The sequence below is a fragment of the Macrosteles quadrilineatus genome, unplaced genomic scaffold (assembly GCF_028750875.1).
Source record: "Macrosteles quadrilineatus isolate MER2022 unplaced genomic scaffold, UCM_ALF_1.0 Scaffold_1__1_contigs__length_201487025, whole genome shotgun sequence".
Classification (NCBI taxonomy): domain Eukaryota; kingdom Metazoa; phylum Arthropoda; class Insecta; order Hemiptera; family Cicadellidae; genus Macrosteles; species Macrosteles quadrilineatus.
Window position 1 is genome coordinate 161,180,780 of NW_026542594.1, and position 19,025 is coordinate 161,199,804.

At 34.1% G+C, this 19,025-nt stretch overlaps 1 protein-coding gene across 4 annotated transcripts in view; it reads left to right on the top strand.

The window, feature by feature from the left end:
* The window catches only part of LOC128988600 (serine-rich adhesin for platelets-like), a 271,927-nt gene that overhangs the window by 171,168 nt on the left and 81,734 nt on the right, over positions 1–19,025 (top strand). For all 4 annotated transcript variants that reach the window (XM_054410025.1, XM_054410056.1, XM_054410046.1 and 1 more), the window contains exon 6: positions 2,172–2,447. In XM_054410025.1, coding sequence (XP_054266000.1) covers positions 2,172–2,447 — 276 coding nt within the window. The remainder of the gene's footprint in view (positions 1–2,171; positions 2,448–19,025) is intronic.

A 19,025-nucleotide genomic window follows, 5' to 3' on the forward strand; every position in this document is an offset into this window, starting at 1 on the left:
TAATATTTTCCAATTTATAAATAACTCAGTATAATTTGAGATTAATAAGTACGTAAGTTAACCCCAAAGTCCCAAGATGGGTAAAGTTATGCAGTGGCGGGTTGTAGCCGGTGACTTAGTACTCGTTGCCTTCATTATACATTCATCCCCCGACGTAAAACAGGCCTGATAGCTGGTGTAAGCTCTCTATTATCTACGTAAATTTGAAGCATTAACACCTTTCTTGTATCAAAGAATATGGAAGGTGAATAATCATCAATGAATCATAAGAACACATCATAAGAATAGGTTGAATAATCATCAATGTATATCATATCACATTATATTATACGTGGTATTGTGGATATTTATAGGCATGCACTGTGGATATGATACTCCCTGGTGTGGATTAACGTCCGCACGAGTGAGTACTACGACTATCCGCAGTACTATCCTGATAATTAGACCAATTCGTATATACCAAGGAAAAAAATTAGGTTCGGATTCCACTATAAACTGTAGGTCCCTTAACAGCTATGTCTAAAGAATGTCGGCCTTAGTCACTAGCAAGACTACAAGATCGCGCCACTCATACTACACTCATCTCCATTAATACTTGGCTTAAAATACCTACTATGTATGGTCGACATTTCATTGAACAGTATTAACAGTATTTGCGATGTATGTCTTGAATACAAGTTTTCTCAAATTATTTAGAAATATTTTTAAGAACGCAGCCTGATCAGTTATATAATTCCACGCTAGTATATTCCGCAAGAAATTATTTGCTCTTATTTTACCCTACAAAGTTAATCTTTCTTTCATTATTTGCCCAATAAAACATTGAACGATTATTGGAGCTAATTTTGTTTTACACTTAAGTAGTTGGCACAAAATATATTCTGAAACAAATTACAAACTTATACAGTAAGATTAGTTCTGGATTACTTATGATATAACAAACCCATTTTCAGCCCCTGTTAACTTTTACGTTATACTAGAAAACAAACCTAGGTTCTGTATACAATACTACCTTAAAATGTGCTACATTCTATGTAGTCTTTGTTTAAATATCCAATCGGCATTGTGTAAGCTTCTTTGTTATGAATACAAAGAAGTTTTCCTATCCCTATGAAGCAGCAAAATACCAAAATGAATTTATTTGCAGTTGAAACATTTCCTTCGGTAACGACAAATATAAATCAAATTCTCTTCAATTATTATAAGGAGCAGCGATGATAATATTTAAGACTATAGTTTTGCCACTTGTAAGTGATAAGCCTATCGTTAGCATTATCATCATAGCCCAGCCCGTCCGCTAAACACGTATCCTATAACCGATGTCACAAGCCAATTGTGTCAATAACATTCGGATTATACTTGGCCACTCTCATTCCATTTGTGCAGCTATTTTATGACTATTACCAAAACATGTATGCAGTACGATTGTTTACTGTCCGAACGTTATGTGATTTTATGTAACTTTTCATATTTACTGTTTTAGGGAAAATGTGTTAGCCAAATAATAAGTGTATAGTATAAAAACTCCCGGGATGGTTAAATATTTCAAAACATAATACAGATGGTACACAGTTACATTTTAACACATTATTCAGTAAGACCTACATTATTATAAGCATATTAGTGCATAACAGGCTTACCTTTCCAAGATTTAATTGGCCTAGCTTTGTATGAGGCACTTGTTTAGTTATACTTATAAATGTATACTTTTCATTGAAATGGTGACCATAAAAAGTAGGTATTTTATTATACTGAAATCTGAGCTTAACTCACACCAAAACAAAAGATAACATAAAGTAATGTGGAACGTTTTTGCTATAGTACAGGATTTTCTTTTGAAACTATATGTAGGCTTTCAAATACAATATAAACAATAATAAAACAAAATTGTTTACAAATAGTTAACATCCATCTAAATGATCTTATAACACAATATGTGACGATCGATCGTATTATGGTATCGCCTGAAGTTCTGAGTTCAAATCCCATAAATCCCCAATTGAATTTACCCAAATGATAATGCCGCGACTCTCTAGGGCTGAAGTAATGTGACAACGGTTCAGAGCTAGAGACTAGCGTTCTAGGGTATAAAAATAGGTAAACACGTAAATTGTTTGTATTTTTTCAAACTTGTAACGAAATGATTCACTCAACAGAATGTTCTGTTTCAGGGCTCGAGCTCGTCACAATCCCCCAACAATGACGGGCTGACGCGACAACAGCTAGATCTGATACACCAAATCATGCAGCAGACTCAGCAACAGGCAGCAGCACAGAAGCAGCAGAACAGTGCATCTAGCAGCAGCAACAGCAGCAGTAGCAGTAGCAGCAGCAGCTCGTCTAGCAGCAAGACTTCCTCAGCGCCTGCCTCGTCCTCCTCGACGTCTGCCGCAGCCTCGTCCACCGTCCCTTCAGCCTCGTCCAAAACAAAGACGTGGACTGTTCAGGTAAGGACTGACTCGCTTCATTACATTTTGTTTGTATGAGGGTCAGTAGATTTAATATGTCTGCCTGAAGTCTTACATGATCTATTATGTATCTCAACAGAACATCAAAACGCAAATTATACTTCTTTGGTGGCTGACCTGTCCAAGTTATTTGAAAAATAACATTATTGAGTTGACACTGACAAAATACCTTTCTCTTTTGCATAGGGGTTCCTTTAACATTCAAAGAAGAGACTAAATTCAAAGGAACCGATCTATAAAACATATTATATACAAGCGAAAAATTCCAATGAAAGAATCATGTGGTAACTTTTAGCAAACTAATCAGTTTACCTTCTTTAGTCCTCTATATTTATCAGTATGGATACATATTTTTGGTTTATAACATGTTAAAACCTCAAACGGTACAGTTATTCTTATGATCTTCAAATCCAAATAACCTTATCAAGAACAATTTTAACAAGTTCACAACATTATTTCGATAGATCTAAATCCAATTTAACTTTAAATTGAAACAGGGTGTTTGTGTTGAAACGAGTTGTAACTGACAAACACCCACTCGTATTAATGATGATAAATTGAGTGCCAGAGCCAAAAACAAGATCCGACGGCGCGAAAGTTCCACGGCCAGCTGTAGGTTTGTTAATTTCACAAGTTGGTCCGGACACGCATCGCTCTAACGACACATCTTGGCGCGCGCACTTTAAAAGCTCCGTCTCAACTTACCCATTAAACCAAAGAACCGCTTGAAACAACTTGTCGACCCTGGGGTTTCAACTGGCTATCTCTTTAAATAAATCATTAACTTCACGCTGCTTCTCAACGAGATGTGAACTTTTTCAGTTAATTTTAGCTTAGGTCAGGGCTGAGCTGTTCTTTCAAGTGGTATTTATTTTGTTTTAACCCTTCACTTTAAAACCATATAATAATGTATGAATATGAATACATTCTATCATAAACGGTTTTAAAACTGTGCTACTGCCACTGTGTTACTATGATGAATCTGTTCTGTGTGTGTATTTTACATAAAAACTGGGAATGCATATTAACAATCGATACATTTATATCGGTGATATTAATATGTTTTTGTTAGGTATTATAATCGATCAAATGTCTCTAATCATCTTCTGACTATGTTTTGTGAAATGCAATAGTTAATAATTAAAGGTTAAAATACCTGGTCCTTTACTTCCTTGGCTCCTTTACTGGACTACACGTTTCGATGTAGTAAACACATCATCATCAGGTCACAAAACTTCATAAAAAATAACAAATGAACAGATTTAGGCCTACATCATTACTTTTTAATATTATGTGTGTTTTTGTTAACTTTGAAGTGACCATCACTACAATGGTTTAAATCTTTAAGTTTTGTGACCTGATGATGATTTTTTCACTACATAAAAATATATAGCCCAGTAAAGGAGCCAAGTATTTTGTTCACAAGGTATTTTAACCTTTCTACAGTTTTGTCAACGTTATTTGGTATAAAAAACACAGTATGAAGTAACAATTAATTATCTAACATTTTAGTGTTCGCGACCTCCCTAACGAGGTATTGTACAAGGCAACGGAAAGAAACTTTATTTGCTGAATTACTGACCTAATGTCTTGTTCGAAATTAGACCATTTTCATACTACAGAGGTATTAAATCGTTACGTTCCATATTTTTGATGAGAGGATGAAGGACACTTGGCCAGTCCTCCAGTTTGGTGACTAACACCTGTCCCGTCCTAGCCGGTCCTACAGGCCCAGATGTGTCCAGTCATTTATTGTCCATTGTCTGCGTGAAGGGATGAGGGTATTAATCTCAGGGAACAGGTTCAAATTCGCAGACTTTCTTTTAATTATCCCCGACCCACATGTTGAGACCCCTCCAACGGACTGACACCGACTGGTTAGACGTCTGGCAGGGTTGTCATTGTGGGAGAATATTGCGCAGATGGGGACAACACAATCTCTGCCTTCATCACTAACTCGCAAAGGCTCTAAACTTACTGGCTCAAATCTATATTGTAGAATATCTGTAATGTTTCATGTACATCCAACATTATACAATTCATTAGCAAAATTGTTCATTGAAAGTTGAACTGTGTGGTTAACGAAATATGGTTGCACTACAATGCATAACTTTAATTGATTTCGTATAAACTCATTTGTTAAATAATAAAAATATAAGTTTATATCTCACACATAGCAGACTCACACCTGGTTTATCATGTCTTATAACCTTGAGAAGTATAACCATTTTATGTAGGCCTACATGGCAAACCAACAATTCATAGTTATATGTCAATACGATGTATGCTGAGATAACAATGCACAGCAGTAATTATGCGACACACACACACACACACACACACACACAGCACGGCAGTACTGTTCTGATGTAATGGCCTTGGCTGGCAGTGTGCACGATTTATGGTACCGCCGACTCTAAACCGATTATTGCACGATAAATCAGGCTCTGTGAACGTGGACTCCCTTCCTCGCAAAGTTAAATATTTGCCCTAGTTTAAATTTTATAAAATACAGCCGAAAGGAATCCTAACAAATGTCTCTTTGCAAGAGCGAGTAGTTTTTCTACGGATTTATTAAAATACGTATACTCTTGAAGGTTATTTTAAAAACGTTGTGGAAGAGGTTTTTTGATCTTTTGTTTCGATTAAATGCTGTCTTTGGCACATTTCAATGTAAAACGTAAGCGTGCACTATGTGGTTTACTAAGTGAATGCAAAAATGTGGTTCGGATTCCACTATAAACTGTAGGTCCAGTAGTTGCCATTAGCTGTATGGGCTATTAATTAACAGCTGTGTCTAATGAATAAGTCGGCCTTAGTTACTAACAAGACTACAAGATCACGCCACTCATCCTACACTCATCTTCATTCATACTTGCCTTAAAATACCTACTTTGTTTGGTCGCCATTTCATTGAAAAGTATTTAAAAGTATTAAAACTATGTTTCAAGTAGGCTACACATGCTAAACTCAATGTTGAGTATAATAAAAATGTCAATTGCAAAATTGTGACTAACAATTAAAATTTAATTAAGTCTAACTTTAACGTATACATTATTATGTCTTTTAGTTAATATCAAACGTAAAGTAGCCAATAAATGAAGAGCAAATGTGGTGCCTATTTGGGAGATTAAGAAATTTAAGATGAATATAATAACAGTACCATAGGTGATACGTCAATAAATTTATTACTGCAGAAGTATTGGGATAAGTGAAGAGAAGGGGGTGAGCGATAGGTCCCCTTCGAATCATCCGCACATTTCACTGTTATTCATTATCCCCACGGTAGTGATCAGACCATGCCCCCCCCATCCCCCCCCCCTCGTGACCTCAGGTGCGAACTAAACCCATACTTCAGTATTACACACTACTAAATTCTTGTATTACCTATGTATAACACATTTGTCTTCAAGGAACTAAGTTGATTTTTTTACATTAAAATACATTATAACGAAAGTAATAAACTATACAATTTGATTCTATCACATACTTCTAACGTTCAAACACTTGCATTACATAGTTTTATTTTGTAAATGGACTAACACAGATTTTCTCTCTAATTTGTATTTACAATGATACATAGTATTGATGGGTAAACAATTTTTGAACAAAGAACTAATAAGGGAACTTTTTCCCCTTTCATATTGGGTTTAAGGTTTGTATCTAATATACACCATTGAATAATAGTTTTTACTTTGATGATTCGTTAAAAAGATATCTGTTAAAAAATGTAATTACTTTGAGAATTGAAGAAAATACGGACAACCGAATAAATTCAATGTTTTATATGTACACAAACAATCAAAATAATAACATTGAAAAATAATATCAAATTCTTTACTGAAAATTTCAACCGTGAGTTCTAACTATATCCGTTTTCTTGACAATCATGAATCTCAATCGTGTATCAACTCAAGCAATTCTAATACAAATACATTACACCTGATTAGTACTGTATTTGCAGACTGTATTGTGGTGAAGAGTGTTTACCATGATTATTAAAAACGTAACCATACCAATTACATATAACAGTCTGGCATACAATAACATCTGAATATATGAAACACAGTGACTATGATTCATTTTGTGACACCATTTATGTTACTTTAAATCCAACAAAATGTATTAGTTTTTGTCAAGACGGCATCAATGCGTTTCTGTTTGTTGGGATTGTGCTTTCATTTCACGCGCTGTGCCTCTATAAGCCGGTCACAATACGAAGAGCAGTCCCGCAGCACAATACACCACGGATTCACACCTTCAAAACAATCCCTGTTTATTGAAAACAAATAGTGTAAACCTTAACAAGGTTTGTATTTTTGGAATATATTCTAAATCCGTATAACATCAGGTGTTAATTTGGTTGCTTGGCTTAACCTCTGTACATAAGGTTTAGTAATGTGACGGTCGCTCGGTAGTTGCAGAAATTAGTGTATGATGTTGATTAACCCTTAAATTCCTCTGACTAGCTTCGTTTTAGCTTTTTATAGGAAAAAAGTTATTGCTATAATCTTCAGAGTAGGGCTTGGACCCGAAAAACACCTCATTTTACAGTTTAGGCACTTAAATCCAAATGCGCAGTTCGAAAATGATGTTTATTTACGTACATTTTGTTTTAGGAGGCAAATATTTTAGTCTGTTTTACATGATTATTCTATTAGTTGTGTTGTTACCGACACAGTATTAACAATGTTAAACTCAGTACGCTGTTTTCTGTGTCATCCTTAAGATAAGATTTAATGTTGATAGTTTATTATTTAGTATATCGTCATCAAATTTGGCAATTATTTCATCTTTTGGTAGGCTTGAAAGCTCAACACAAAATACGTTTGTTTTGCGTTGCAATGACTGTTGATTAAGTGTGATATTCATACAACATTGTATTTTATTCATACTAAAGGAAGAGAGTGTGTGAGAATGTAAGATTAATTTCACTGTTATGAGCCTGTTTAGATGGCAATTCAAAAACACCTGGACATTTGCTACGTAACGGAATTTTAGCTATAGGGTTGAATATTAGAAAAACATGTTTCGTATGTATTTGTATCCTTATTCGCTCAATTTTTTCGTCACTTTAGGCCATAGTTGCAATATTAAGTAGGTTTGTCTGTTAAATTATAAAATCACAATATGTGTGGTTAGTACCTACTAAAAATGTGGTGTAAACACAAAACGTTATGCCATATAAATTATACAGTGTTGTATGGCATAATCCATTAACTGACCAGAAGTGGCCACCAATGTCAAATTGTATTAATAATCAATGGGAGTGCACTAGCGAGTACAGCAGCCGCAGCGCACAAAGAACCAATTGCGCTAGTTTCATAAATCCCCGAGAGATGGCACCATCAATCTCCTGGTAATTAACAGATGGCCGTGTGCAGTGCGATCCTGCGCTCTATTCATCCATTGCCGCTTACAAACTCGCCTATTTAAATCGATTTGACCTAATAACTCTTGTAATAGTCCATTTTAAACTATCCGAAGTGATTTTAGTAATATATTAGTGGGTGTCAAACCATTTTAAGAGTCGGCAGGACCACCGGCCTTCGTGGACTCTGCATATAACAGCAATGTTAATGGTTGAAGCATATTACGACAACGTTTATTAAGATAAAAAGTTGCAAAATATCTTATTTTGAAGCTATTGAAACCGGAGACGTGATTTACTATTTACTTTTTAGTTTTAATTGTTATTATTTTGTCAAACTAAATAAATATATTAACCTAAAAGGTGATTTTTTAAACCTATAAAACCAAAGTTTTAAAAATCCGAAAAGCACTTCACACAAAACATATATTTAAGAATCACATAAAATGTTGTGGTAATCAAGCTTACAGTGCATGGACCAAAAATGTGTGGTGTAATATAATAGGAGGAAAAAGCCGAGAGAATTGATATAAAAGAAGTTTAATTTATGAGAGAAAAAGAGGGTACATAATTGTATGAGAGGTGGTAGCGATGAATGAATGAAACATTAGATATGACCATGAGATGGAATTACATATCGACTGTTAAAAACAAAGACATTTAAAATAACAAAAATACAAAGACAACTTGACTGAACATACCGTTGCTGATCAGCGCTATAACAACCATTGTTTAGCCTGGCATATGACGGCCAACAGCAATGCAAAACTATTGACTCCTGCCGACTCTTGATCATTGATTTGAACAATTTACCAGATTGTTTGTAATTAGTACATTTAATATTGTCTTCATTTAGATTTATAAGATTTAATGTACTTTATGTACCGGTAGTTTAATATGATCTAGGACAAATGTAAAACAAAGGTAAAACTATGCAACTCACAGCAATATTGTAGCATGCAAATTATTATTCTGAGTTTTCAATCATCCACTTAAGTAGCGATGAGAATTTAGTTGCTTCAAATATAACATTTCACCACAAAGCTCACCCTCCAAAGTACAATCTTCACCAAACAATTCAATTAAAATATTAAATTTGGTTCAGTGATCTTTACCTCGGCCTCGGCCTTCAATCGATTTCCAATTATATAGATTGGTGGTTTATGGTCCTTTGCCAATCCTTAACAAAACTTTGGCAATACTAAGTTTTGATGATAATTTTTTTAAGATATTAATAATATATTCACTAAAATATATTTATAACGTGATTTTAATAAAACAAAATTACAATAACAAACCCAGCGAACGCCTGCCATCTTGATGTTTACTGTTTATTTTGAATCATGGAAACACTTAAAGAAATGTTGAAATGCTTTTAGGGAAGGCAAGCGATGTGGCCGACGGTGGACGATAGTGGACCATATTTGTGAATGTAAATCAAAACACAAGAGCGTTTGAGGAGGGGAAGGGGTGTGGAGGGAGCCATTCTTGCTGGTTTATGGGCAACGTTATGGCCCCTGGATTGAAAAATGCCAATAATGCGAGAATGGACTGTCGGAAATATAAAGTACGACACCCTGCTTCGCTACCTGCATTGCCCGAGGTTTATATGTAAGTTCACACAACGGTATGCGGTGGTTAGGCCTATACTTTATTTGCATTGTAATAGTGAGGCTGGTACTGAATGATAAATAAGTAAACCAATATTGATAAAGCAATGATTGAATCTATCGAAATCTATACAAATACATCTACTTACATATTCGTTCGACAATTTGATGCGCGATAATTACAAGTACAATATTTTGTGTTCTTTAAAAGTAATTTTTTTTCAAGTCGTATTCATACTGTTAGCGTACTTTTGACCACGCAATCAATTGATTGTATACTTTACTGAAGTCGTCAGCAGAGGAAAACTGTGTTACTTTTTAAGATAATGTCGACTCGTTAAAACACAGAATACAGACAAGGAACTGAATTTAAACATTAAGGGGGGTTCAGCATGCGTCATAAGCACACTTTAAAATGTGTCAAATTTGTCAAATACATTTTCAATATGTAAAATTGTATTCATGTATATGACCATCTTGGCGTATGGCATTTGGTTCTTTGGATTTTTTTTATTCCTCGGCAATCTTTCTAAGTCACCACCTTATGTAGGGATAGATACTCTATAGAAGCCAAATGCCAGCCCTGAAATGTATGGATAGATTAGCCGTTCATCATGATGACGATTTTAATAATTCTTACCAACTTATTCATGTAAAATGTCTGTTTCCTAACGTTCATTTCATATCCTTTATCCCCTGCATTTTTATTCTACTGAAAACTAATTCAAGTAGTAAATATTAAACAGACAACTACAGAATATTCCAGTGTCATCGACTTGCACTTTAAAGCGTACAGAGACATTTTGGAACTGCAAAGGCCACAGGATCCGACTCGTCCATTTAATTACAACAGGCTCTATTACACAACTCTGTAATAAATCCGCAGTTTCATTGTCCTCGGTGGGGAGACTCGTCGTGATTTAAGCTCGGATTTTGGTTTCTATTGTATTGTCCGCATTGTACTCTTTAAATAAGTATATTGAGGTCTACGAAATGGAAACTTAAAAAAACTTCACTGATCATTTGTGTCTGTGTACCAAACGATTTACAACTACATTCTTCACTTAAATCCCATGTGAAGATGAATACTTATTTTTAGGTAGAAAAATGTAGGGACTCTAGATTTGGGGAGCTGTGGGTCTGGTCAGTATACTCATTAATATACTCATTTCTTGTTGCCGGTTTTCACGGGTTGAAATACACTTTAACTAAATCGCTGTAGTATGAATTTTAAACTATATTTGTTTGCAAGTGAATCCCTGCCATCGCAATAAGTAAGAGTGAAGAAAATGTATAAACAAATTGAATTGAATATGTTTAGTAGATAACTGTGAGTTGGGCTGTTAGCGTAATCTGTAAAAACAAAAATACGCAAATAAATAAAATTAAAAAATGGATCAAGTCTTGTCATAATCGCCACAGTGCGTATTCCCGGCTGATAAGCGACTCTGCGTTACCTGTGCCAATCTCCAACAACATTTTATAAACATCGATAGGCACTTTCATGTCTCTTATCTGGGCGGGGTATTTCACGTAAGGTGAATTAGGTTTTTAAGTTCGGGTTTATCAATTAATTAATTAAAATACTTTAGGTACCCACAGGTTTGTCTCTTCTGCTCCTCATATCCTTGTACTCATGGATGGTTGGTGGATTACAGTATTAAATCTAAACTACGAAAAGTATTTGATAATAGGTTTTAATGTATAATGTCAAATAGATAACAACCCATATTCCTGAAACAAAATCTCGAAATAAAAGTAAGTACTAAGTAGTAGAGATGTACAAGTGTAACTATATGACTTGTAAACATGTGAGATCTTAACAAAAAAAAATTGGTCAGGTGAAATTTATAAGCACGCCAGAATGTTTTTAAAGGTTTAACTATATCCTGAATCATTTCAATTAATTCTGAATCTGTAAAAATGTTAATAAGAAAATACCTTACACCAAAAATTATTAATGTTTGACACAAGAAACTCCTAAGCTAGAATTATTCGAATATGTGTACAACATATTCGATTATTTATTAAACTCCTAAGCTCTTGCATTGAATTATAAAACGATCCGGTATTTGAACTATCACTTATATATCCTATAGTCCGTTTCTACTAATTAATTTCCATTAATAAATCCAATTCCTATTTTCGTTGCATTATGAAGTAAGATAGGGCCCAATAAAGGAAAAAAATCAATCTGGTCGTAGTTTTTGCCAGAAGTGCCCCAGGGTAGCCATCAATCTTGCCACAATTAAAGGATGGCCCTCGCGCCCTCGCCGTCCCTTTATCACTATTTATATTCGCTTTTACGCAGTAAAGTTTTACTCGCATTCAAACCATCCTCTTGGATGGGTTATAATATCCAAGGGATATAGAACACCGGTTGCTCACTTAAAGTATTTATTCAAATTGTAGTCACCGTTTGTCATTTTGCTATCGACGAATTATGTTTTATAACATGTCAGCGTTGGATAGTGACAAACCCAAAGGTGTCAAACGTTTTCTTACAAAGTATGTCCTAAAATTACCGAGGGTGATACACAAATTCAAAAATAAATACTAAATTTTCTCGATTCCTCAAAGGAAAGGTGGATCAAACAGGGTCAATGTACCACCTTCAAAGATAATACAGCTCTAAATTATTATTAGATTGATCAAGAAAACAAAGAAATATTGGAAAATTAATTTAATTTTACTCGTAGGAATTATTTTCTGTTAGGACGAACAACTTAAAAATATTTCAAGTTCTATGAACTATCTTTTTTGCATGTGGCACTAATAATAGATGTCAATTAACAATGTTAAAGTGTGTTTCTTTGACACATTTTTCAGTAAAATATTAAATAGTACCATCGAGAATATAGTTATGTTTGTGGAAAATTATGTTTTAGGTGATGAAATCATGCCAATGTTAAACCTTGATAACTAATATTTGTGTTTACACAAAAACATTAATAATAATACTAGGTAATGTGGTAATCACAGAATGTTGAAAAGAGTTGTATAATGTTATATTCATCAAATAACAGCTTAAACAACCTGCAGTTAAACCAACAAGTGTAATCTTTTGTAACATATATATATATATATATAAATCACTTGATAGAAGAATGTAGCACTGTGGGGTGGTGTGAGGAGTAGGTTTTGTTGTAGCTAGTGGACGGCGCTCAAGACTCGCGCAGTACGAAGACTCTCTCGTCCGGAACCGATTGCTCCATTGTATTCTTTAATCGACTGGAAACTTTTTATTTCCTTTATATTGTTCGGCTTGTACTAAAGCCAGGACGAGAAGTGTTAATACCGGGCAGTTAAAGTTTATGGGGTTGATCTTCTATTCACTAAAAATAATCCGACCACAGCAAACCTGCAGTCTAAGCCAATTTCCATTCACCTCATTGGATGTTGAATTAAATGTTTAAATAACAATAAGTTTAACAAGTATCTAGGTTTGTTACTACAGGAGGGTAATAAAGTGTGTTTTTAGTAAAATAATAATAAGTAGGTTTAAAATAAATGAATTTGCCAAGATTGATTAAAATATATGCATAAACAAGCAAACTACAACAGTTAACTTATTCTCCATAAGAATAACATAGAAATTTTAAATTTACAATTATTTTTAATTTTATCCATAACCAAAAACCCTTAAAAACACTTCTATATACTGAATTATTTGTTTTAAGCCCTTTAAAATCGTTCAAAGAGAAATTAGGAAATTGTATGCTTTGAGGGTCATACAAGAGAAAAACCAATGTTTACCCCATAAACTCTTGTTCCCATGGCTCGATCATGCTGGTTCGCGTACTCATTCAAGTTTACCCTGCCCTACACCTTCAAGCCAAATGTCATCAAAATCGGACAAAAATTACTCAAGTTATCACGTTCACAAACACACATATTATGTACATAAAGATTTGAACGAATAGTGTGTTTCACCTCTAGGGACATCAAAACGAAAAATTATATTAATCCCAGGTCTTACCGTGCCACCTTCGCTAATAGCTACTTCCCTATGGGGAATTTCTCTAATAAATGAGCCACAAATAATACCAGACTACTTGTTTTGTATTGTACGAGTACAAGTAACTTATGTTAAACATCTATTTGGGTTATCAACCGAGTTCAGTGGTAAAAGAAATGATGCACATTAGCACATTAATTATTGTAAAATAGTTTATTCATATTGAACAGTTAATGCTTATTGCCCAGCAAGATCTCAGCTTAAACGCTTAAAAATACTCTAACCTCGAAGTTCTAAACCAACAATCGAATTACAGAGTATCGAAATAGTTAGCTTGGTTATTGTTTCAATTTTTAACCGCATATAAAGTGCACGACCGTGTCAAGACACTACGCAATTTGTTAAGCAAATCGCCTCGACTCGTCTTCAAGTCATGCATATTCAAGACTATCTACCTTGGGACATGAGTACACTTTGCATCATTACTAAGGACAAGATATAAAGGTGGATTGTCTTATTTAACATTGAAAAGGGAATCTTAAGTTACTCTCTTTAGATGATAAAAGTGTTAGTTTTACCCATATAAGAAGTAAACTATTACTGTAGGTTCCATGGAGACCCGGGAGCGATTCACTTTATTCGTTTTGAAGTCCCCAGAGGGAAAAAATACAATCCGTTCAAATTTAAATATAAAAATAAATTAAACGGGTTAAGGACTTTTTGGGGGTACCCTAACAACATTAAATTTAACAATTACTTATACACCATTTCTTAGAACTTAAAAAATAAATAATTTAGTATAGGTATTAAAACAATATTTTAATGCCTTACATATTTTTATCAAATTTAGAAAATGTATTTATTACATACTAAACCAATGACATTTAACAAAACACACTATATTGCTTTTACTGTAGCAGCGAACCTAAGTACTCTTTAAACTAATTTTAATGAAATCAATTAAACAATTTAAAAAAATATTTTAGTGAAAATCCAATAAGCAGACGTAAAATCACTTATTTTGCAGGTTTGCTGCAGTGAGGGTATTTATAAATGTTTTCTTATATTAAACTTAGAGATCAGTGCGTGTACTTATATCTATAGAACGGGTAAATGTCCAAGAATGCGAATGAATGATTGAATGAAAAGGTGTTGTATTTAACCAAATAAGTAAATGAACTGCTGAAACTCATAATATAAAAATAAAATTTTATTATTATAGCATTTCAAGTTGGCCTAGTAAATTTGATTTACTACACAAGATATTCTTGAGACAACTTCAAACATAAATCGTGAACCACCATATAGTGAGCGGTACTTACTATATGGTCTTTTCGACCGTCTATTGGTTGGCATACATTAAAATCATATTCTTCTTAACTACACATATAAACTACACATATATATTGTCAATGACATTAAGTTAGATTTAGTTAATTTACAATTAAAATCACAAGAGAACTACGTTTAACAAGTTTAACAGTTATAGAACAGGAACAACTTCATTTGCTTCGGTTTTTATTATATTATTATCCTCTAAAACTAGTATTGGTATTAGGTACTGAGGACAAGATGTAAAGGTAGAGGAGATTGTCTGACTTACCATAGAAAAGGGAATCTTAAGTTTCGTTCTTAACAGAGAGTCGCATTTTGATTACTGTTGTCTTATACATGCTTATACTTAGAGAACGGTGCATTTACCTGTTTTTATAGCAAGTAAACAAGCATATAAGTATTCACTACTGTTACATCAATTTTATTTTGAATGCACTCGACGAAAAATATAAAAGTTAACGTTATTAAAACGCACAGAATCGTAAATCGTAAACATGTCAAAACATAGATTAGTCAAATAAGAGAAAAACATTGTAAATATCCCTGGTTGTGGATTTGCTGGTTGGGCAATTCCAATTAAATGATCGATATTTTTATGTTTGGTGAGGTGCGGTTGCAGCTGATACCAATTTATGTCTCCAGTTTCCACCACAGAGTATTGCCAGGAATAAATCAGCGGCGAACCACAGCCTAGCGCACCCAGTATACTTGTAACTCAATGAAAGCCACTTCTGAATTCTGTGTAAAGGTGTACAATATAATTTTTTTATACAACGTAAAATAGCTAGTAAATAATATGTGAAATAAACAGGGTGACAAACAAGTCTGGAAACGGTTTAATATCTTTTTAAATAAATCCGTTAGAAAATTCAAACCTTTCACATCAACTTACATGTATGAAAACTACTTTTTGCAAGCATTACCATTTTTTGACCTCTACCAGGGGACGACCCATGAGGAGTAGGTACATAATCTTTAATGTAAGCATAGGTTGATATGCACATCATTTTAAAGGTCTGGTCCAGTGGAGTTCATTGCCGGAAACCGCGTCAAAAAAGGTTCATCCGTTACAAAATGGCAGCTGTCCAAAGTTCTTGTGGAATATACCCGCACAGGCCTTAGTATTGGTAAATACTCGCATTAAACACAGCTTGAGAGCTGAAACTGTATTTTAAAGTCAACTAGCTCATAGATTAATATTATAAAATCTTCAAAACAAATTTTACCGAGTTTCAGATTTCCCGGCTAATGTTGAATATTTACCAATACTAAGGCCCCTGTAGGTATATTCCGCAAGAACTTTGGACAGCCGCCATTTCGTAACGGATGAACCTTTTTTGACGCGGTTTCCGGCAATGAACTCCACTGGACCAGACCTTTAAAATGATGTGCATATCAACCTATGCTTACATTAAAGATTATGTACCTACTCCTCATGGGTCGTCCCCTGGTAGAGGTCAAAAAATGGTAATGCTTGCAAAAAGTAGTTATCATACATATAAGTTGATGTGAAAAGTTTGAATTTTCAAACGAATTTAGTTAAAAAGATATCAAGCCGTTTCCAGACTTTTTTGTCACCCTGTATAGATGCACCGTTAACTCGTTACGGTATACAGGGTGGAAGAAAAGTCCCGGGGCAGTTAAGTTTTTCAAAAAGTAATAAAGATAGAACTGCAAAACTTGGTACCCAGTTACTGGTTAAAATCTATTTAACATATTATTCAGTAATGCACTACTTCCTCAGGGGTTCGCTAAGAGTCAGAAGAACATCTCAAATGTATAGGATGCACATGAAGTTAAAACATCACTGAAAGAGGTAGAATCATTTAAAATGATCCGGTCACACTTATTGTCTTACCTCTTAGACAATTGTTTTTACAGAATTGAAGGTTTTTTATCAGTCTGATTGTACTAGAAATAACTTATTGACATTGATATAACTTATTTGTAATCTTTGCTAATAACCTAACTAAAGTATTTTATACTTATTGTTCAATACTGTTAATACTTTATTCTTATTATGTTTATTACTATATTTATTATTATGTTGCTTTTATTCTATACTACTACACAATGTATATTTTGACAATTTACCTGCCTGCGTGCAGAAGCACTCCTTAGGCGTTATGTGATGTATTTTATTAAATAAATAAATAAATAAAAATCTTGGCTGGTAAAATACAATGCCGCAAATCCGAACTCAAACGAACAACCGAATAAAAGATTTCGGCTATTCAAAAAGATCCATTAATTTTGCAAGGATATTATAGACTACGCTTCATCATGAGGAAAGCGCCAAAATGTGACAAAAAATCACCTATAGGGAAATATTTTTGTTACAGGAGTTATAGGGAAGTTCAATTTAAGGTAAACGAATCTTAAAGCTTGTGTATCTTACATGTTAGACTTAAATCACTTGTTTGACAATATTCTACCCCAAAGACACTTGAAACAGGTCAACTGGGCACATTCCTAAGTTGTCATTTATTAAAATATAGTTTTAAACCTTATCAGTAAATTGTGTAGTTTATGCCTGCAAACAGAAATGGATTCAATATTGATCTGAGATGAACAAAATTACGTATTATTTAAATTTGATAAAGCAAATTCCTCAATAAAATAATCAAACTTAAGTTTTAGAATAGCTTGGGAAAGTCTAAATTTAATAGCAAATAACTTTGTTGAAACTGATTTTACGAAAACAATTCTCAATAAAAGAGAATCAAACGTTGATAAAGCACTAGGCAGTTCACGCTCCGATGCTTTGACGTAAACAAGCCATTAAATTCAGTTTACGCCCGGTGGCTTGACAATATAACGGCCACTCCGCAGCCGTCCCCACCGCGAAAACCAGCTAACTGCCACTCCGCACTTCGCACTCCGCAGCCGTCCCCGCCGCGAAAACCAGCTAACGGCCACTCCGCACTCCGCACTCCGCAGCCGTCCCTGCCGCGAAAACCAGCTAACGGCCACTCCGCACTCCGCAGCCGTCCCCGCCGCGCGAACACCAGCACCAGCGAGCCAGCGTTCATCAGTCGACTCGACAAATTAACATCTGACTTGTACAAGCTACATGTCAAAAAACTTATTAAAGCACAATATTCCATCTTTTATGTTGGGGCAGTTAATTATTTATTGTTATATTGTACTTTTCAAATTATTCCAACTCAATTTTACTGAGGAGTTTTCTATGTGCCACCAAACGATTACATAAATATCAGACCTGTTAAGTCGCCTCTTCCAGTGTCTACAACTAGTTCTAAATAACAGCCTTACCTATTTGATCTAGCTAGATCTTTAGCTCAGGATTCATACAGAAGAAACCTCCAGGTAGGCCTACTTCCAGGATTAACTTGATAGATTTAAACTAAAATGCTATGTAATGTGAATTTATATTAAAACTGACTGTAGAATTTCTTGGCCGTACAAAGCTGTTGTATTTTTTAGTGTACCATATTTAAATACGAGTAACTTAGTTTTTTTTGCAATCACGTCATATTAAAACAGCTTTATTTTTGTTAATTTTAAAGGGCCAGGTAAAAGCAACATACAAATGAAGTACTGAACAGCTATTGCAATATGACACTTATGAATTGCACATATTGGAGATATAAAACTGACACTGCGTGCAAACAGTGCAATATCATGATAACGTCAATAGCCCAATGTCGATACAATTAGTCTAATCGATACAAGTAACACAATTGACTGTCACGTCTATAATCGATGACCTTGTCTATACCTACAGTAGGTTGATACATATGACTTCCGTTTTAAGAGTACTAGAGGTAGTCCAGTGGTTGAAAACTCGTCCAAAAATATGTACAACAATGTACAGACTTCTCTATGTTTCACCCTGTAAATAAAACATGTGATTGGAATTTCTTTAATTTGTTTTGATATTCTGTTTATATATCGTTGTTATTTCGTCACCAGCATAGCAACTCATAAAGCCTGTTTTAATTTAATTTGTAATTTAAAATTCATTTTTTGGGGTTAATTGTTTAGTCTAGGCTATTTTAATTTATAAAGGGATTCTGCTCATCTACAGGTAAATATCTAACAGCATGCGTAGATTTTCCCAAGAGCTGAGAAAAAAGTTTTTTTTAAAGAAACATACTTGCTTATAATATACACTATAGATTTCCTTATATCAATTAATTATGGTATATTTTAAACTATTCACAAATAACATAGCTGTTTCCACCTTCTATTTTCAATTGCCTATGAACTGTAAACATTGTTATTATTTTATTTTCTCTTTATAGTTTTTTATAATGTAT